Genomic DNA, 22007 nt, shown 5'->3' on the forward strand with positions numbered 1-22007 from the left:
ATATTCAATCTGTAAACTGTAGGAATATGTACAGTGAACCTTGCTTAATCAGAACACCTCCATTCCTGGACAAATTGTCTTGATTAACAAATCTACAGGTAATCAAATGAAGAGTGAAGTGTTTTGTCAGCAGTCAGTCCTCAAGTTACAATGTTGTAGTATAAGGTGTTAACAGCTGAGCCAGGCCAGAGACAATGAATAACCTGGCCAATGAACCACACTACCACTACTGCTGTATGAACCACGCTACCACTACTGCTGTATGAACCACACTACCACTACTGCTGTATGAACCACACTTCCACTACTGCTGTATGAACCACGCTACCACTACTGCTGTATGAACCACACTACCACTACTGCTGTATGAACCACACTACCACTACTGCTGTATGAACCACGCTACCACTACTGCTGTATGAACCACACTACCACTACTGCTGTATGAACCACACTACCACTATTGCTGTATGAACCACACTACCACTACTGCTGTATGAACCACACTACCACTACTGCTGTATGAACCACACTACCACTACTGCTGTATGAACCACACTACCACAATATTCCAGCTATATGACGGCGGTCTGTAAATAGTCGAGTCTGGACCACACAATCCAGTGATTAATATCATGAGCATCAATCTACGCAATTGGGATACAATGACATGCATCAACCAAGTCAGCAAGCCTGACCTTCCGATCCCGTTAGTCGCCTTTTACGACAAGCATGGGTTGCTGAAGACCTATTCTATCCTGAATATACATTGGTATGTTCCACAAAGAGGTTACAGAGCTATGACAGGTGTAAGTCTATGTTAAAGTAAAGGAGTTACAATCAACTTAAGAGTTGAGGTCATCACCAGACAAACCAGTGATTGATATTATGAGCATCAGTCCACACAATCAGAGCATTAAGACACACAATCAACCAAGTCACTGAGCTTGACAAATAAGACAAATAAAGGTTGCTGTGGACCAATTCTAACCCATGATAAAGAATGAAGTTAATATTTGAAATTCAAACAAAATAGATCACATACCTGATGATAAAACCCTTCTAGTTTATTCGGCTGGAGCTTTTCTATTCTGAGGTGGCTGTCGTAGTCGTGTTGGCTGAAACAGGCAGGAATAGAAATGAACTATTTGACGTGTGCACCAGGGCACACATAAAGATTTTTGGATGTGCCCCTTGCAATTAAAGTGTGCCAACAAGAAGTTTCAGCGTTAGAAATTGGCACTAGTCCTGAAGTCCTTTCCAAACTGTCAAATAGTTAAGTGTAGTTGAAACCATGACGTTCCCTATCTCAACGGTACGAAATCTGCACGTGCGCCTCACAATGGCACGAAATCTGCACGTGCGTCTCATAGGCTGTTCGTAGTTTTTGTTCTCTCAAGGGTTTACAATGATTGCAAGCCCTCCTGCGAGGTGTTACCACAATTTCAAAAACTCCAGACTGAGACTGTTAGAGTATATTTTACTGCCGCTTCAATCAGTATATAATGCAACAGAGAGAGAAATGAAAATTTGAAATGCCTCCAATACCAGAAGTGTTGAAATTTGGTTGGATTGATCATAAAACATTGGTTGATGGGTTTGTTAATATATATGTATGGGTATGTTAATATATACTCAAACTCAAGTAATTATTAATTAAATAAAGAGTCTCTGTGTGCGTGTGTTTTGTTAACACCACACTCAGCGAGATTCCTGCTATATGACGGCAACCCGTAAACAATCAAGTCTGGGACAAACAATCCAGTGATTGATATTATGAGCAGCAAACCATGCTATCAGGGCATGTTGACACGCCATCAACCAAGTCATCGGGCCTGATCACCCTGATCGCCTCTTATGACCAGCATAAACTGTTCGCAACCAATTTTAACTCAGAATCCCCACGCGACTAGCCGTTAAATAAATATAGAGTATGTTGAGTATGTGGAATATTTTGACTCATGGATTGATTTAATATGTGATTGGGAATAAAAATGTATAACTGTTGAATGCATAGTTACATGGAAACAGATGAATTAGAATCATAGGAACATAACCAAACCACAGTAGTCTTCCTCTACAATCTAAACATGCTGAACACTTGTCAGTTATTTTTTATTTGACAAATATTTAGTTTTTTCAATTCTAGTTCAGAAACAAATATGCAAACATCTTGTTCTGCAGTCTTAATATATACTATTCAAAAGAAGTTAAAGAACACCTGATGTTTTTACATGACTAGTTAATCTGTTTTGGCTGGTGGGTATTGCAACACACAGTCTTCCAATTGTGGGTGTTCCTTAACTTGTTTTGAGTAGTATATAAGCCAGATGAGTCTGAGACTGTATTTCCGAACCCTGAAACATTGAGTGAGTGAGTATGGTTTCCCCCCTGGCTGGCTACGGCATTGGTTTTACGCTGCTTTTAGCAATTTTCCAGCAATATCACGGTGGGGGACACCAGAAAAGGGATTTCACACATTGTACCTATGTGGGGAAATTGAACACGTATCTTCGGCATGATGAGCGAACGCCTTTACCACTAGGCTACCCAACCATCCCCACCCACCCCCTGACACACTGATAGGCACTGACCTTGGTGAAGCCTCTCTGTCTCATCAGCATGTTGACCTTGGAGTTGTAGAAGTCAAACACAAACTGGGCCATTTGAGACATGTCATCGATGACTAGCGGGGTGCTCTCTGGACGCTCTTGTACCTGTGGGGTGTAAGGAGTTTCATGTCAAACAGAAGGAAACAGTTGTTCGTAGTTTGTCTTGGGATAGCTCGTCCAAATACACTCATCGATTAACTTATGAGCCCAAAAACACCGGTTGCAAAACCATTTGAACATGTTTTTTGTAATCTCGTGCTTCTCATACTCTGTATGTGACAGACTACGTTGAACAGCGTAACATCGTGAGTTGACATATTATCATTGTGGGACGAAGACGTCAATAGGAGTCCAGTCCGGAGATTGCTTTGATAACATTAGAGAGAACTTCCATTATCGGGAAGTTAATACCATTTTATGATACAAAGTGGTTAATTTTCACGCTTTCGGTGAATATATAGAAATGTAATTTTGGTGATATATTCATTAGTGTAAGCAAGGCAATGTGTATCTGTTTTTTTCAGACATTATCTTTTTGACTTGTTTAATTAATGGGGAATACAAACTGCCTCATTCCCAAATGTCTATATATTTGTTTCAGGGTTGAAAGTTTTTCATCCATAATAACTTGTCCTTGTACATTAAACTTCTAATGCCACTCAAAAGTTAATATATTATTTCAGTAGGTGAGTGGATGTTGTTTTGCTGCTATTTGGGTTTGAGTCTGGACTAGACAAACCAATGTATGATCCATGCCACAAAGTCATTCCCTGTAACAAGTGCATCCCTATTCTATACTACTCCACTTTGATAGGGATGTTTCTATCTTTCCATGGTACACACAACTGATTCCCATACGCCATGTGTATATATAAATAGAGTGACATGCCTGATTATCCCTATCAAAATAGAGTAGCATACATGTAGAATATTCTTATTGGGGCACTTTTCTTTTGTTTGTTGTTTAACGCCACACCCAGCAATATTTCAGCTATATGTCGACAGTCTGTAAATAATCGTGTCTGGACCAGACAGTCCAGTGATTGACATCATGAGCATTGATCCTCTCTTTTCTCTGACCTGGGAATTCCACGTTATTTCTGAGATGGTGGCTATGTTCAAATATCCCATTTGAACCATCTAGCACTGTGTTCCTTTAGATATTCCAACAACTGTATATATAATGACAAAATAGCTTCTCCCTGTCGCTGTACTTGAATCTTGTTGTAATTTTGCAAAACGTCTCTAAAACATTTTGGCTCTTGGGTAATTAATTTAAAAAACAGATGACCCAACTTTTTGTGAAGAGTTTGTTACCCCTCTGTCAATACTGTACTTCTTCGCACAAACCAGAAATAAAAAGGATTCAGTCAGAATATGTTCTGCTGATTGTGAGAAACAAGCTGCGAAGGTGAAGGTCAACATGGGAAATAACTCAGTATTTTTAAGATTCTCTGTTCAATCAGGATTTCTTATAAGCCTGGGCCTCAGTCATTCAGTAAAGCCCATGATAGAGTATCAGTCACACAGATGAGACTGCTTTGAATGAATGATGCACAGACTGTGTCATTTGTTAACCTGGAAGATCAAACAGTTGTAGAAACTCATCCTTATTGTGATATAGGCAAGAGCAAAATATTCTAAAATGTCCTCATTTCCACAGGCCATATTTGCAGGTATCTGAATCACCAGATGGACAGAGCAGTTGGTAATAAGCCTCACCTGTCTCTCGGGCGGAAACCCCTCCTGGGGCACGATGTGGATCTTCAGAGGTCGGGATGTCAACTGTGGACCAAACAGCAGGTATATTACTTGTCTTGTGCTACCATACATAACAGATATGGAAATAGACCTAAATATAAAACAGTTGCTATTCACAACCACTCACAGTCATTATCATTTTAGATACAAACAATACAAAAGATATTTGGCAGCGATACTTTGACCAAAGTAGTGTTATCTCATGGGCATTCTGATTAGTTTGTTGTGTTTCGCACAGAACACTGACAAGTCTTCTTTAGGGAAAGGGGTAAGTGATGATGAATGTTGACCATATGTGTGATGTGAACAAAATGATCTACATTGACTTACCCTGTTGAATATAGGTGTAAAGCCAACTTACTCTGTTGAATGGAGGTGTAAGGTCAACTTATCCTGTTGAATGTAGGTGTAAGGCCAACTTACCTGTTGAATGAAGGTGTAAGGCCAACTTACCCTGTTGAATGTAGGTGTAAGGCCAACTTACTTTCCCTGTTGAATGTAGGTGTAAGGCCAACTTACCCTGTTGAATGTAGGTGTAAGGCCAACTTACCCTGTTGAATGTAGGTGTAAGGCCAACTTACTTTCCCTGTTGAATGTAGGTGTAAGGCCAACTTACTTTCCCTGTTGAATGTAGGTGTAAGGCCAACTTACCTGTTGAATGAAGGTGTAAGGCCAACTTACCCTGTTGAATGTAGGTGTAAGGCCAACTTACCCTGTTGAATGTAGGTGTAAGGCCAACTTACTTTCCCTGTTGAATGTAGGTGTAAGGCCAACTTACTTTCCCTGTTGAATGTAGGTGTAAGGCCAACTTACTTTCCCTGTTGAATGTAGGTGTAAGGCCAACTTACTTTCCCTGTTGAATGTAGGTGTAAGGCCAACTTACTTTCCCTGTTGAATGTAGGTGTAAGGCCAACTTACCCTGTTGAATGTAGGTGTAAGGCCAACTTACTTTCCCTGTTGAATGTAGGTGTAAGGCCAACTTACCCTGTTGAATGTAGGTGTAAGGCCAACTTACGCTGTTGAATGTAGGTGTAAGGCCAACTTACCTGTTGAATGAAGGTGTAAGGCCAACTTACTCTGTTGAATGGAGGTGTAAGGTCAACTTATCCTGTTGAATGTAGGTGTAAGGCCAACTTACCTGTTGAATGAAGGTGTAAGGCCAACTTACCCTGTTGAATGTAGGTGTAAGGCCAACTTACCCTGTTGAATGTAGGAGTAAGGCCAACTTACTTTCCCTGTTGAATGTAGGTGTAAGGCCAACTTACCCTGTTGAATGTAGGTGTAAGGCCAACTTACCTGTTGAATGAAGGTGTAAGGCCAACTTACCCTGTTGAATGTAGGTGTAAGGCCAACTTACCCTGTTGAATGTAGGTGTAAGGCCAACTTACCCTGTTGAATGTAGGTGTAAGGCCAACTTACTTTCCCTGTTGAATGTAGGTGTAAGGCCAACTTACCCTGTTGAATGTAGGTGTAAGGCCAACTTACTTTCCCTGTTGAATGTAGGTGTAAGGCCAACTTACTTTCCCTGTTGAATGTAGGTGTAAGGCCAACTTACTTTCCCTGTTGAATGTAGGTGTAAGGCCAACTTACTTTCCCTGTTGAATGTAGGTGTAAGGCCAACTTACTTTCCCTGTTGAATGTAGGTGTAAGGCCAACTTACTTTCCCTGTTGAATGTAGGTGTAAGGCCAACTTACTTACCCTGTTGAATGTAGGTGTAAGGCCAACTTACTTACCCTGTTGAATGTAGGTGTAAGGCCAACTTACTTACCCTGTTGAATGTAGGTGTAAGGCCAACTTACTTACCCTGTTGAATGTAGGTGTAAGGCCAACTTACCCTGTTGAATGTAGGTGTAAGGCCAACTTACCCTGTTGAATGTAGGTGTAAGGCCAACTTACCCTGTTGAATGTAGGTGTAAGGCCAACTTACCCTGTTGAATGTAGGTGTAAGGCCAACTTACCCTGTTGAATGTAGGTGTAAGGCCAACTTACTTTCCCTGTTGAATGTAGGTGTAAGGCCAACTTACCCTGTTGAATGTAGGTGTAAGGCCAACTTACCCTGTTGAATGTAGGTGTAAGGCCAACTTACTTACCCTGTTGAATGTAGGTGTAAGGCCAACTTACTTTCCCTGTTGAATGTAGGTGTAAGGCCAACTTACTTTCCCTGTTGAATGTAGGTGTAAGGCCAACTTACCCTGTTGAATGTAGGTGTAAGGCCAACTTACCCTGTTGAATGTAGGTGTAAGGCCAACTTACTTTCCCTGTTGAATGTAGGTGTAAGGCCAACTTACCCTGTTGAATGTAGGTGTAAGGCCAACTTACTTACCCTGTTGAATGTAGGTGTAAGGCCAACTTACTTACCCTGTTGAATGTAGGTGTAAGGCCAACTTACTTACCCTGTTGAATGTAGGTGTAAGGCCAACTTACCCTGTTGAATGTAGGTGTAAGGCCAACTTACCCTGTTGAATGTAGGTGTAAGGCCAACTTACTTTCCCTGTTGAATGTAGGTGTAAGGCCAACTTACCCTGTTGAATGAAGGTGTAAGGCCAACTTACCTGTTGAATGTAGGTGTAAGGCCAACTTACCCTGTTGAATGTAGGTGTAAGGCCAACTTACCCTGTTGAATGTAGGTGTAAGGCCAACTTACCCTGTTGAATGTAGGTGTAAGGCCAACTTACTTTTCCTGTTGAATGTAGGTGTAAGGCCAACTTACTTTCCCTGTTGAATGTAGGTGTAAGGCCAACTTACTTTCCCTGTTGAATGTAGGTGTAAGGCCAACTTACTTTCCCTGTTGAATGTAGGTGTAAGGCCAACTTACTTTCCCTGTTGAATGTAGGTGTAAGGCCAACTTACTTTCCCTGTTGAATGTAGGTGTAAGGCCAACTTACTTTCCCTGTTGAATGTAGGTGTAAGGCCAACTTACTTTCCCTGTTGAATGTAGGTGTAAGGCCAACTTACCCTGTTGAATGTAGGTGTAAGGCCAACTTACTTACCCTGTTGAATGTAGGTGTAAGGCCAACTTACTTACCCTGTTGAATGTAGGTGTAAGGCCAACTTACTTACCCTGTTGAATGTAGGTGTAAGGCCAACTTACCCTGTTGAATGTAGGTGTAAGGCCAACTTACCCTGTTGAATGTAGGTGTCAGCTCGTAGCAGTTGCTGAAGAGGCCGACTCTGGCGAAGATGTACAGTCCCAGTCGAGCCCGGGACATGGCCACAACCAGACGGCGCACATCTCTATAAGAGTAAAAGTAGGTGTTATGAGTGCAGTAAATAAAGCTTTGCCTACATGGTCAAAACTTTATTTTAACAAAGTCAAAGTTATAACATTGTCTCTTATCCCAGTCCACCCACCTGAGATGTCCGACGGTCTTGGTCCTGACGAGGGACAACAGGATGTAGTCATTCTGCTGACCCTGATACCTGTCCACTGTGGTCACCTGAATAAACACCATTACACCATATGTATGATATGATTACACGGAAATGATATTATTAAATGTGAACGTTCTTCATGGTCTGGTGTCTTATAGAAAATAGCATATGATGTGCTAGTTTGCCTTGAGATTTTGTATAAATTAAATCAAGTATGTGAATGTAATGTTCATCACCTGGTAAAGACATAACTAACATTAGTGTTAGGTGAGTGAGTGAGTGAGTGAGTGAGTGAGTGAGTGAGTGAGTGAGTGAGTGAGTGAGTGAGTGTGAGTGATTGATTGTGAGTGAGTGAGTGAGTATGGTTTTACGCCGCTTTTAGCAATATTCCAGCCATTTCACAGCGGGGGACACCAGAAATGGGCTTCACACATTGTACCCATGTTGGGAATTGAACCCGGGTTTTCGGCATGACGAGCGAACGCTTTAACCACTAGGCTACCCGACCGCCCCAGAGATGTATGTATGCTCAATCATTCAGTGTTTCCATTCATATTGATGATATTTAAGAAGCTAAATTCATTGTTGAACAATATTTCATTATTATACAAATTACTCTTGATTTATCATTCTCTTTGAAAATTTTCATGTTTCTGTACTGGCACCAAAATATATCCGTGTATCAAGTGATTGTCTAATAGCAAGCTCTTAATGCCTGGAGGCCATCGCTTACTGACTGTTCAAACAGAACACTATTTAGCTGAAGATTTTGATACTTTGTTTTTGTCCAGGGTTTACATGGCCATTTTTTTACTAGTCAGAAGCAAGTGGATATATGGTAGACTGTCCATATCTTAACGAGTTCCAAATGAATTGTGGAATACATAGATTTTAACCATGGTGTCCCGTTCAGACATGATAAAGCTTACCTTGTGAGGTCTGCCGATGAAGGGGTTGTCTCCACAGCGCTGGTGTATGACGTCACGGATCAGATGTTTCTGCCCGTTGTATGTCGTGAGGATGGAGATCTTCTCAGCCGGGTAGCCAATCAGCCGCATGTACATGAAGAGAGCCACCACGTACTCCGCCTCCGCCAGGTTCTACAACACAAGGTCAGTGAGTGCAGGAGGTCATAGCACCCAGAGGGTCATGGACAGAAGACTTTCACGTATACTCAATTTATGTTATAATTCATGTTGATTGGATGGTTCACACCAATTGCTACTTTGTTTTAATTGCTTGCGGCCCAACAAAGTAATGTGATGTGATGTCTACTCACTGTCACAAATCATTGAACATGAGTGAGTGAGTTGGGTTAAATGCCGCTTTAACAGTATTCCAGTTATATCACGGCGTGTCAGCTTAATGTGGGAGGAAAGCCCACATTTACCACTTCGGTGAAACCCAAGAGCACGGGTATGGTGCTGACAAACCTAGAAACATAATTGGGGCGAACCGGGATTCAAACCCACAATCATAGGTTTCTGGCATGCCCAAAGGACGCAACGCAAATCACGGTGCCTTAGACGACTGGGCCACCCGTGCCCCCCATTGAACATGATCCCCCATTATTAATTGCATTATAAAACGGCTTATTTATCTCAAACAAAAGACTGAGATGAAGTCGCTGCTTGAGATTAGGAAACCCACATGTATCTACATTGACAAAGGCAATTGGGAGTATAGAGAATAACATACGTGCAACTTGGATTAGCACATAACCTGTCCCTCCTCATGAAATAATCTATAAAACTGATTCACAGATAATCCATTATTCCTAATTTTATTCCTCATTTTATTCCTCTTTATTCTCTCAGTCTTTCATCACAGTCAGCAGTATTCCACCTACATCATGGTATCCTAGCCCAGGAACATGTTTGATTTTTGTTTGTTTGTTGTTTAACGCTGCACTCCGTAATATTTCAGCTATGTGACAGAGGTCTGTATTAATTGAGTCCCATTAATTGATCCCATTAGTCGCCTCTTACGACAAGCATAGTCGCCTTTTACGGCAAGCATGGGTTGCTGAAGATGTGGACAGGGATCAAACCACCGACCTTCCGCTCAATCTTCTAGACAATAGAGGTGGTCATGGAATGAGTGAATGGAGTAAAGTTGTAGTTAGCAATTTTATTTTTAACAAAAACAACAACATGCATCGTGAAATACTTCAACTGAGACAATCTTACTGCTTACTACTACCAGCTTAATGACATGCCAGACCTACCTGGTAGAAGTATGGGTTTGGCTCTGACTCCCCGATACCATTAAAGTCGCCCACGTCCACCAGCTGATAGTCGAACACAAAGCCTGGATTGGCCATCTGGAACTCGGGGCGGTTGAGGACGTGGGGGAGACTCCCCAGCTTCTTGTAGCGCCAGTTGTACAGACTGGCCAAACTGGGGGGGGAAAAAAAACATTATTAATCCATTAGTGTCAAGGTCATTTGGAAGGCAAATCATTTACATGTCTACCAGCAGTGAAAATTGTAATCCAAGGTCAGCACTCCAAGTCTCCCTGGTACAGGACTTACCTTGCTCTGGCTCTCCCCTGTGCGTCAAGGTCCACAGCAGGCACTCCAAGTCTCCATGGTACAGGACTTACCTTGCTCTGGCCCTCCCCTGTGCGTCAAGGTCCACAGTCGGCACTCCAAGTCTCCCTGATACAGGACTTACCTTGCTCTGGCCCTCCCCTGTGCGTCAAGGTCCACAGTCGGCACTCCAAGTCTCCCTGATACAGGACTTACCTTGCTCTGGCCCTCCCCTGTGCGTCAAGGTCCACAGTCGGCACTCCAAGTCTCCCTGATACAGGACTTACCTTGCTCTGGCTCTCCCCTGTGCGTCAAGGTCCACAGTCGGCACTCCAAGTCTCCCTGATACAGGACTTACCTTGCTCTGGCTCTCCCCTGTGCGTCAAGGTCCACAGTCGGCTCTCCAAGTCTCCCTGATACAGGACTTACCTTGCTCTGGCTCTCCCCTGTGCGTCTAGGTCCACAGTCGGCACTCCAAGTCTCCCTGATACAGGACTTACCTTGCTCTGGCTCTCCCCTGTGCGTCAAGGTCCACAGTCGGTACTCCAAGTCTCCCTGATACAGGACTTACCTTGCTCTGGCTCTCCCCTGTGCGTCAAGGTCCACAGTCGGCACTCCAAGTCTCCCTGATACAGGACTTACCTTGCTCTGGCTCTCCCCTGTGCGTCAAGGTCCACACTCGGCACTCCAAGTCTCCCTGATACAGGACTTACCTTGCTCTGGCTCTCCCCTGTGCGTCAAGGTCCACAGTCAGCACTCCAAGTCTCCCTGATACAGGACTTACCTTGCTCTGGCTCTCTCCTGTGCATCAAGGTCCACAGTCGGCACTCCAAGTCTCCCTGATACAGGACTTACCTTGCTCTGGCTCTCCCCTGTGCGTCTAGGTCCACAGTCGGCACTCCCAGTCGGACCAGCCGGGTGAAGAGAGACTGCTCCATGTTAGAGAACTTCTGGAAGGCCATGTTCTTGATGACTGGAGGTAGCTGGTGGTGGTCGCCGATCATGATCCATCGCTTCAACCGGTTGTTGCCATCCTCGGGGTTCTTATGAAGGAAGTACAGGTAAAAGTAGTTAATTATTGAAGAATTTTTTTTATCCTTTTTATTCCTTTCCAACTACCCAGAAATGTATATATTAGTCTATTTCCATTTTGTTCCGTCCATGTGGGAATTATGGGTTAGGATAGGTCCCCAGAAACTGATGCTGGTCATAAGATAAGGATAGGAATTTATGGATGAACAACTTCTTTATTACAATTAAGAGCGACGTTTCGGTGTAGGTTCTTACTTAGTACTCCAACTTCTAAATGCCTATCAAAGAAGTTACTGGTCATAAGAGCCGAATAAATTGATAGAGGAATCAGTCTTGAGGACTTGGTTGAGCCTGTCATTGAACCCCATTGACATGGATGGTTGTTCAAGAGATCAATCACTGGATTATCTGGTTCAGACTCGATTATTTACAGGTTGCTTTCGTATAGCTTGAATATTACTGAGTGCAGTGTTAAACAACAAACAAGTATACTTTCAGCTGTAAAAGATTGAAGGGGACTTAAAAGCCCTTTCCTGTTGAAACTGCAACTCCTAGTTTACTCTAAGCAATGTCTAATATTGACTATAAATAAATCATGACCACATATTTCATGGTTTCCGTGACCTTACGTTTACAATGTTATAAATATATGGAGTTATTTCTCTGTTACCTTGGTGATAATGATTTATACTTGAAGCAATCCCAAAATCTCCATTTCACTTGGCCTAAAAGGGTTTCTTTGTAGTTTAAGAATAATGTGCAAATCTGGGAAGTGGATTAACGTTAAGTGTGCACACCAAAATTTTTATGGTAAAAACTTCACAGATTGCTTATTTAATCATTAAGACAAAAGGTTTTTGACAAAACGAAATCAGTGACATCATTCAGTGCAATATTATAACATAAGCCCCGCCCATTCTATTATCAGCCAATCAGGAAACAGTAGTCTGTTGGTGGGCATGGTCTACTTTTTTTCAGTTCATGAAAACACACAGAGAAAAATTGCTTGGTTACCTAATTAAATGTCACAGGATAAATTGCAATTTATCTATGTTTATATGTGCACAGTACCTGCAGCAAGAGAGGGATGAAAGTCTCGATCTCCAGAATCTGAGCTGCCTCCTCCATCAGAATGTTGTCAAACTGGAAACAGAATCCAATGTGGCTCCATTTATTAATTCTCATTACTATGACTAAACTGGTAATATAAAAATGTTAGTACAAATTGTATTCTTTCATTGAGATACTCACCAGACACAAACCAAAAGTAATGAAAATATGGGCAAAACATGATTAACATCAATCATTTTTTTATGTGGGGAGGCGTGATGGTGTGTGTGTGTGTGTGTGCGTATGCGTGCGTGCGTGCATGCGTTTGTGTGTGTGTGTGTGTGTGTGTGGGGGGGGAGATTTTCCAAATAAATAACATCCGAATACCAAACAGGCATACACATAAACATTCTACCAATAAAGATCCATCAATGGCAACATACTCACTTTTCTTTCTGTGCAAGATAAAAGTACCTACATGTTTATAAAATTCTGACCATTTTTTTCATAAAAAAATAATCTAAACGGTTGAATAAATATCAGCAAGGCCTAACATATAACCATATGGCACGAATCCGTACCTTGAAGCCCACACTGACAAGGTCCCTCCTCTTCAGGGCAGCATGGGTACAGGTCATGGCTATAATCTTGGCCTCCTTGATCAGCAGGTAGTTGGCTCGGTCAGCGCCACTCCGCAACAACTCAAATGCTCGGAACTCCTGCAGAGAGAACTTGTGTGAATGGTTTTTTGGCTTTATATTTTCATCATACCAGTCCCGAACTGGGAGTCAAGCACCAGCCACTGGCTCCCGGTGACAACATTTAAACATGCCGGACTGGGGCAGAGGGAGGTCATCACTGATCAACACTATTGTAGCAAAAATATATTGGCCTTTATCAGGATACCTTGCTCACGATCTGATAAGCCTTGACAACTGGGCCACCTGTAACCCTCTTGGTACTTATGTGCTGACTTCAGTTTAGTTGCCTGTTACGACAAGAAAATGGTGCTGGTGACCTATATTCTTACCCGGAGCACATCTTAAGACTGAGCGTGTGTGTACGTGTGTGGAGTAAGTGGGTGGGGGGCAGGGGTGTTAGGTGGGGTGGGGGTCACCAGCCTCCTCTTGCAAGCATGGGTCACAGGGGCTTACCCTTCCCCGACATCCCCACAGGGCCATTAGGTATTAGGGGTCTATAGGCATTAGTGGCCAAGAGGTATTAGGGATCTAGAGGTAATAGGGGCCTAGAAGTATTAGGGGCCTAGAGGTATCAGGGGTCTATAGGCATTAGTGGCCAAGAGGTATTAGGGGCCTAGAGGTATTAGGGGCCTTTAGGTACGAGGGGCCTACAGGTATTATGGAACTATAGGTTTTAGGGCCCTTTACATATTTGGGGCCTTTAGGTATTAGGGACAACTTGACCACTATAAGAGTTGATAAGATTGTCCCACCTCCAGTTGGGTGAATATCTTCTTGATGTGTCTGAAACAGCCCTCCGCGATGTCCAGATCCTCTGCATAGCTACGCCGCTTGAAAAGAGGTTGAGGAGCATTGTCGAAGAATTTGCTGAAGGGGAATATCTCGTTGATCACTTTCACATTCTGCTCCTGCAACAAAATAATCATGGTAATAAAATGCATAAAAAATAGTGTTTGTTTGTTTGCTTTGTAACACCTCATTCTGCAATATTCAAGCTATAAGACAGCAGTCTGAAAATAATCAAGTCTAGACCAGACCAACCAGTGATTGACATCATGAGCCTCAATCTAGGCAATGGGAATATGATGACATGCATCAACCAATCAGCGAGTCTGACCACCCGATCCTGTTAGTCTGATAGTCGCCTCTTACGACAAGCATTGGTTGCTGAAGACCAATTTTACATTGCATATTCAAGGGAGTAAAAAATAGTGAGTGAGTTAAGGTTGTTATCTGCAGTCAGCACTGTTAGTGCTAGATCCGGATGACCTGTCAAATTCAGACTGACAGCAGTTGTAACAATCCATGTCATTGCGGCAAGATGTCACACACTGTCAACCTCAGATCCCTGTTAGTAAGCTCTTAAGGAAAGCATGGAGTACTGGTGACCTATTGTTACCTGACCCACAGGGACGAGGACTGAGGACAGAATATTAGTGTAGCATATCATGCAAAATACTTTGTAAACATTTATGGGCAATGAATTCTTGAATGACCAGAAAGTAGCCTATTAATAGACACTGACACTAATTATGCAATAGGAATATTTTCTATACTTACTTTATCCTTGGTGGCCCTCAGCTTACTCAGGAATTCTTCCCATCTTGCTAATACCTGCAATGAGAGTTATCATTTTTTACAAATAATATTCATTAACATATTTATTGCTAAATAGAAATATGACATGGTAGTGAGTGAGTGAGTGAGTTGGGTTTAACGCCGCTTTTAACATTATTCCAGTTATATCACGGTGTGTCAGCTTAATGTGGGAGGAAAGCCCGAACTGATGCAGGTCTCAGACATTTACCACTTCGGTGAAACCCACGAGCACGGGTATGGTGCTGACAAACCTAGAAACATAACTGGGGCGAACCGGGATTTGAACCCACAATCATAGGTTTCTGGCGTGCCCAAGGGGCGCAACTCTGCACAGTGAATCGCGGCGCCTTAGACAACTGGTCCAACCGTGCTCCCATATGACATGGTAATACAACAGGTGATGATTGTATCAATGTTAACTGTAAGTCAGTGAGTGTACTGGTAAAGTGACCCCTTACCTGATACAGGTAGAAGTAGCCGGCGGTCTCACACGTGTACGACATGTCACCGGTTACTCCCAGACTGCCCTGCAGCCTAGCCACTTCCTCCAGCAGCTCAAGTCGCTGAGCCAGAACGTAGTTTACTCGACCATATCTGCCAGCAAAACAAGATGCTGGTATTTCGATGTTTCTCTTATGGAGTTAAAGTGAGTTAAAGTAAAATGAAAAGTATATACCAGTTCATTTGGCAACTATTATACAAAAATACATTCAAGTCTGCATTTTCAATGAAGTTTAAAAAGATATATTGCTTTTCTATTGGATGAGAGGCCGGTTACATTACCACAAAACTGACATTCATACGTTTCTTTTACAAAGTTGTATGCTTGAAATGATGGAGAATTGATGGACTACTTCCACATTCCTTGGGAAAATCCTGGAAATACCCAAACACAAATAAATACAGAAGCATTGTTTCTGATTTCTTAGACCCTTTAATCTTGAACTCAATGTTTTGGCATACATTGGGTAGCGTAATAGTTTGACTGATGCCCATGCACAGATATCCTCACTACACTTTAAACAATAATAAGAATGATAAATTACCTGCTGAAGTCTTTCTCAGTTTCAAGAGCCTCTTCACCGTGACCTAGACGTAGCAAATGTCTCTCGTCAATATCAAGCGCCATGATCTTCTCGAATAGCTGGTTCAAGGCCTACAACAAACCCGATGTACACGCGTTATATAACTGCATGATACAAGACACTCAACTCTTTACTCTTACACAGAAGTATAGTTCTATTCCAGCAATATCACAGCAGGGGACATCCAGAATGGACTTAATTCCCCTGTGGTAAATTAAATGTGTTTTTAATTGTAAAAAGTCAACATTTTAACAACAATTTTTCCTTTGATCCTAAAACTTCAAAGCATATCTTTCTATGAAACATAAGCTGGGTTTGGGTGGGTTCGGTTTAACACTGCATTAAATAGTATTTCAGTTTATTTAGCGTGTCAGTTTGATGTTGGAGGAAAGGCTGAGTTTAGGTGAGGTGGATGTGTGCACGTGTTTGAATTTGTGATTAGAGCACATGATAATAGGTTCCTGGCACAGCTAAGGGACATAACTCTACACATCTAATTGTGGTGCCTTTCATGACTGGACCAACTCTGCCCCAATCTGGATAGAAACTAGTAGTGGGACAATACACCAGCATTTTTTGCGCTTTTTTACTTCTTGATACAAGTTTCGATCAGTCACACACTAAGTAAAAAGCATCAGTTCTAACTTTAAATGTATTCTTTAATAAATGTTACACTAAAGACTAATTACTAGTGAAAAAGAGTAGTGAAAACACAAATATTTTCATCCACTGCGCCATACTTGGCACTGCCAGCTGTAAATCGCCAGGTATTTGGCCATCCTTGTCTATGTAAAAGATGGCTTACACACCATAGATAATGATAAGAACACATGCAAGTCACATGATACGTATCAGATCGTGAGCAAGGTATCGTGATACGAATCGGATCCCACAGTTGGTGTATTGTCCCACCCCCAGTAGAAACTAGGATCAATATCAAAACAACTGCTGGCCTCAAGGGGTTTGATGTAAGAAATAAACGAGTGGAAGTTGTTAATCAAACAATAAAATATTGGAGGGAGAATAAACCACGAGATCGTCTCATCTGTGTTGCCCAGCTACACTATGGGAAACAACTCACTAGACACACCCCTCTTAAAAATACTGTTGTCCAATTTACGAAGTCATCAAGTTGCAAGCGCATGTTCAAATCTCCCAAAGTGACGTCATGATGGAACAATGTTATAGCGTGAAATAAATCATGTTTTGACCTAATTGTTCTTTGCAATTTATCGCGTAGCTATCTTACATGTAACGATGCTATAATACGATGTGTGTACCTGGTTAGAGTGAGTGACTATGAGCGTCCTCTGGTCGGGGAAGTTGTGGTAGATGTTGGAGATGATCTGTACCGCCACGTCAGTCTTCCCTGTTCCCGGGGGTCCAACCACCATCGTCAGCCCTGGCTGCATCCCCGCCCGGATAGCCTCGATCTGAGTCGGGGTGAAGTGGATGGAGTTTCTGTCAACAAGGCACCACAAGGCATCAGAAGGTGGTCCAAATACAGAATTGTACAAGTGCATTGTCAATACTTCATGGTCTTTGAAAAAAATGTGATTTCGTGGCATTTGATTGGCTAACCAAACAATCACTTTTGCATTTGTTTCCCTAAACCGAAAAAAAGATTTAGGCCATGCCAACTAATGGACCAATGTTTCCTGATTGGCTGAAAAAACAGTAAGTGAGGATTGTGTTGCATTATGTGCCGAATAATGTCACTAATTTCATAAAGTTAGCTAAAGTATTTTTGTGTTAGTGAGGGAGTTTGGTTTTATGCTGCTTTTAGCAATATTCCAGTAATATCAATCAGAAGGTTTGTAACTATCTCTTCATATATACAGCAGGTACCCAGCATAGGTATGTGTTCATGGGTGAGGAAGATGCATACCGGTAAAAGCCTGTATTGAAGCCTGAAGCACGGCCAATGAGTGAATCAGCCATGGGGTTGTTCACATAGTGAGTGATTGTGGTTAACGTTACAGTCAGCTATGTTACGGCTATATGGATCCTCATGTAAATAATCAAAGCAACATATACCAGTAGTTGATAGCATGAAAATATTGTACCTTTTGTGCTATACCTGAGTAAAATCGTGTGTCTAGTTTGTGTACTTACCTCCGGGGCTGGTTGTAGGGGTAGGGTCCTGGTGTGTGCATGCGTGCATCTGTGCGTGAGTACTTACCCCCGGGGCTGGTTGTAGGGGTAGGGTCCTGGTGTGTGCATGCATGCGTCTGTGAGTGAGTACTCACCTCCGGGGCTGGTTGTAGGGGTAGGGTCATGGTGCATGCGTGCGTGCGTCTGTGTGTGAGTACTTACCTCTGGGGCTGGTTGTAGGGGTAGGGTCCTGGTGTGTGCATGCGTGCGTCTGTGCGTGAGTACTTACCTCCGGGGTTGGTTGTAGGGGTAGGGTCCTGGTGTGTGCATGCGTGCGTCTGTGCGTGAGTACTTACCTCCGGGGTTGGTTGTAGGGGTAGGGTCCTGGTGTGTGCATGCGTGCGTCTGTGCGTGAGTACTTACCTCCGGGGTTGGTTGTAGGGGTAGGGTCCTGGTGTGTGCATGCATGCGTCTGTGCGTGAGTACTTACCTCCGGGGTTGGTTGTAGGGGTAGGGTCCTAGTGTGTGCATGCGTGCGTCTGTGAGTGAGTACTTACCTCTGGGGTTGGTTGTAGGGGTAGGGTCATGGTGCATGCATGCGTGCGTCTGTGCGTGAGTACTTACCTCCGGGGTTGGTTGTAGGGGTAGGGTCCTGGTGTGTGCATGCGTGCGTCTGTGCGTGAGTACTCACCTCCGGGGCTGGTTGTAGGGGTAGGGTCCTGGTGTGTGCATGCATGCGTCTGTGCGTGAGTACTCACCTCCGGGGCTGGTTGTAGGGGTAGGGTCCTGGTGTGTGCATGCATGCGTCTGTGCGTGAGTACTCACCTCCGGGGTTGGTTGTAGGGGTAGGGTCATGGTGCATGCGTGCGTCTGTGTGTGAGTACTCACCTCCGGGGCTGGTTGTAGGGGTAGGGTCCTGGTGTGTGCATGCATGCGTCTGTGTGTGAGTACTCACCTCCGGGGTTGGTTGTAGGGGTAGGGTCCTGGTGTGTGCATGCGTGCGTCTGTGTGTGAGTACTTACCTCCGGGGTTGGTTGTAGGGGTAGGGTCCTGGTGTGTGCATGCGTGCGTCTGTGTGTGAGTACTTACCTCCGGGGTTGGTTGTAGGGGTAGGGTCCTGGTGTGTGCATGCGTGCGTCTGTGCGTGAGTACTTACCCCCGAGGTTGGTTGTAGGGGTAGGGTCCTGGTGTGTGTATGCGTGTGTCTGTGCGTGAGTAATCACCTCCGGGGTTGGTTGTAGGGGTAGCGTCCTAGTGTGTGCATGCGTGCGTCTGTGCGTGAGTACTTACCTCTGGGGTTGGTTGTAGGGGTAGGGTCCTGGTGTGTGCATGCGTGCGTCTGTGCGTGAGTACTTACCTCCGGGGTTGGTTGTAGGGGTAGGGTCCTGGTGTGTGCATGCGTGCGTCTGTGTGTGAGTACTTACCTCCGGGGTTGGTTGTAGGGGTAGGGTCCTGGTGTGTGCATGCGTGCGTCTGTGTGTGAGTACTTACCTCCGGGGCTGGTTGTAGGGGTAGGGTCCTCGTTGGTGCATGCGTCTGTGCATGAGTACTCACCTCCGGGGCTGGTTGTAGGGGTAGGGTCCTCGTTGGTGCATGCGTCTGTGCATGAGTACTTACCTTCGGGGCTGGTTGTAGGGGTAGGGTCCTCGTTGGTGCATGCGTCTGTGCATGAGTTCTTACCTCCGGGGCTGGTTGTAGGGGTAGGGTCCTCGTTGGTGCATGCGTCTGTGCATGAGTTCTTACCTCCGGGGCTGGTTGTAGGGGTAGGGTCCTCGTTGGTGCATGCGTCTGTGCATGAGTTCTTACCTTCGGGGCTGGTTGTAGGGGTAGGGTCCTCTGTTTGGTGTGACATGAGGCTGAACTTCCGCACTCAGACTGACAGGACCTGACGGACGGTCAACACCCTCCTTCCTCTTGCTCTCCGACTTTTCTTCTTTGAAGTTTATCCTGAAAGTACCAGTTTGGTATGTCTAGTTTCTGCCAGCAGTGTTCGAACATAACTGATAAAAACAAGACCTACATGGAAACATTTTCACAGATTGAACTTGGTCCTGGACACCATTCCCTATACTACCAAAGCTAAACTGACTCATGAATGTTTATCCCTGTGTTGAAATGCTGGAGTTGAGATGAAATGGGGTTTAACGTCGCGTCCAAGATTATTGCACTTATATAGCGACGTTCACGCACGTGTGTGTCTGGCTGCTTGTACTAGTCCGGACTGATGTTGATTTATAGTGCTAGTACACTGAGATACCGCAGTATATCATGAATACCCCACTCAGACACAGTATACTGACTCCGAGCCGTCCAGTCCTTGTTTTAGCCCCTTAATGCCGAGCGCCAGACAGGGTAACAACAAGTACCATCTTTTAACGTCTTTTGGTATGACGCGGCTGGGGATCGAACCCCGGACCTTCCACTCTCTGGGCGGACACTCTACCACTAGACCACGGAGCCAGTGTGAAATGCTGGAGCATTGCTTACACGAAGACAGACAATGACTCGTCTTGTATGAACAAGTTGGTTGCTGTTCACACAAATGTATGGAAAATAAGTCCACAGATATTTTTCTATTATTTATCAACGTATCTTAAATCAAGACTAGAAGCCAAAAGATGCTTATGAAAATATTTACTTAACCCATCATAATAACTATCTCGGCAGTCAAAATTAGTAAAATTGAAGTATTTGAAGTATATTTGATTCTGTCAAATGTCTAATCCATCGTGGATTTGTGATGATCTTCAAGTTTTGGTACAGATCATGTCTACCAGAAGCCACATGAAACAAATGCTACGAGAGTACTATCGCCCTCTCAATGGAATCGTTCAGCCAACATTGAACTTCAGTGGTCACATGGTGCTGTGATGGAATTAGCAACACAACTAGTTCGAACAACTTCTTCTTCAGCTGGACCCCACACAGCTTCTTATTTTTGTCAAATTCAGCAAAAAATGCATGAAGGAGTAATGCAGGATAAGTAAAAAATTCAGATAATCGTGGGTATTATCATATCATCTGCTAGACTCGTCCCACTGCACATGTTGGAAGCGGGGCTGCTGGGTAAATCTTATGTTGTGATGAGGACAATGATATTAGGGTCTATACATAACACTAAAACAGTATAATAAATAAGTCAGTGTCCATAAATACTTTGTCTATTTTGTCATCCGTCAACTACCTTAAAATGACCATGACACAATCCACGTCAAGTTGACTTGAGTAAGTGTCAGTGTATGCGAAGCAGTATAAGAATAAAGAAGCAAAGTGTCTGTAGTAGTTGGCTGGTTGTTCAGAGGAGATTGGCATTTCCAGGTAATTCAATCAAACTCAACAGAGAGACATGTATTTGGTTGTTCTTACATTCTCACCTGTATTTTAATCACTAGCAAGCATGAAGACAAACAATCTGATACCTGTTCCTATTGTTATTAGTACCTGAAAGGTGGGATCTGTTTCTCTTTGTCATCTGTTGCCACGGTGACATGGTGTTCTGGGAAGCTGGCCTTGAGATGGTCAAGGTCAAGAAACGTGTCATTCCAGTCTAGACTTGGGATCTTGTTGGGCATTCTGGAAACAAAAAGATTATGATTATGATGCTGATGAGTGACTGAGTGAGTGATTAGTGTTGATGTGTGCATGCATGCTTGTACTGGTCCTGACATCAGCCAGAGTTATAGTGCTAGCCCACTGAGATACCATGCCACAGTTCAACCTTTATACCCATCTCAGACACAGTATACTGACTCCGAGCCGACCAATCCTTGTTTTATCTCCTAAATACTGGATGCCAGACAGGATAACAACAAGTACCATCTTTTAACATCTTTTAGTATCACACAACCGACCTTCCGCTCTCCGTGCAGACCCTCTATCCACAGAGGCAGGAATTCACGGTTGGCTTGCACTTATTGGTCATTATACATACTTGTCATAGTGAGCTGCGTCCGGCTCCCCGTATCCCAGGATGAGGTCATGCAGCCAGTCCGGCACCACACAGTCAGTGTTCATCAGGTCTCGGATCGTCTCCAAGACAGCCTTGAAGTTGTTCTCCTTAGGTTTACGTCTCATCATCACGTTGAATGTTTCATACACATCCTGTCACAGAAACAGTTGCCATAAAGACAGTCTGTGATGAATTAAACATGAACGTCTAATGGTCCTTGT

General features: G+C 43.6%; 1 protein-coding gene across 2 annotated transcripts in view; it reads right to left on the minus strand.

Moving 5' to 3' along the window:
- Positions 1 to 22007, minus strand: part of LOC139478475 (RNA helicase aquarius-like) — a 64160-nt gene that overhangs the window by 13879 nt on the left and 28274 nt on the right. For both annotated transcript variants that reach the window (XM_071260960.1, XM_071260959.1), the window contains exons 22-39: positions 21769 to 21938; positions 21279 to 21410; positions 19644 to 19784; positions 17024 to 17204; positions 15705 to 15814; positions 15117 to 15252; positions 14620 to 14673; positions 13812 to 13967; positions 12940 to 13077; positions 12380 to 12451; positions 11132 to 11319; positions 9974 to 10145; positions 8676 to 8846; positions 7726 to 7811; positions 7497 to 7608; positions 4335 to 4397; positions 2595 to 2717; positions 1046 to 1118 (exon numbers count right to left, since the gene is read on the minus strand). In XM_071260960.1, the coding sequence (XP_071117061.1) occupies positions 1068 to 1118; positions 2595 to 2717; positions 4335 to 4397; positions 7497 to 7608; positions 7726 to 7811; positions 8676 to 8846; positions 9974 to 10145; positions 11132 to 11319; positions 12380 to 12451; positions 12940 to 13077; positions 13812 to 13967; positions 14620 to 14673; positions 15117 to 15252; positions 15705 to 15814; positions 17024 to 17204; positions 19644 to 19784; positions 21279 to 21410; positions 21769 to 21938 (2256 nt within the window). In that variant the 3' untranslated portion in view covers positions 1046 to 1067. The remainder of the gene's footprint in view (positions 1 to 1045; positions 1119 to 2594; positions 2718 to 4334; positions 4398 to 7496; positions 7609 to 7725; positions 7812 to 8675; positions 8847 to 9973; positions 10146 to 11131; positions 11320 to 12379; positions 12452 to 12939; positions 13078 to 13811; positions 13968 to 14619; positions 14674 to 15116; positions 15253 to 15704; positions 15815 to 17023; positions 17205 to 19643; positions 19785 to 21278; positions 21411 to 21768; positions 21939 to 22007) is intronic.

This window comes from Haliotis cracherodii, unplaced genomic scaffold (assembly GCF_022045235.1).
Source record: "Haliotis cracherodii isolate W230 unplaced genomic scaffold, xgHalCrac1.p SCAF_4, whole genome shotgun sequence".
Lineage (NCBI taxonomy): Eukaryota > Metazoa > Mollusca > Gastropoda > Lepetellida > Haliotidae > Haliotis > Haliotis cracherodii.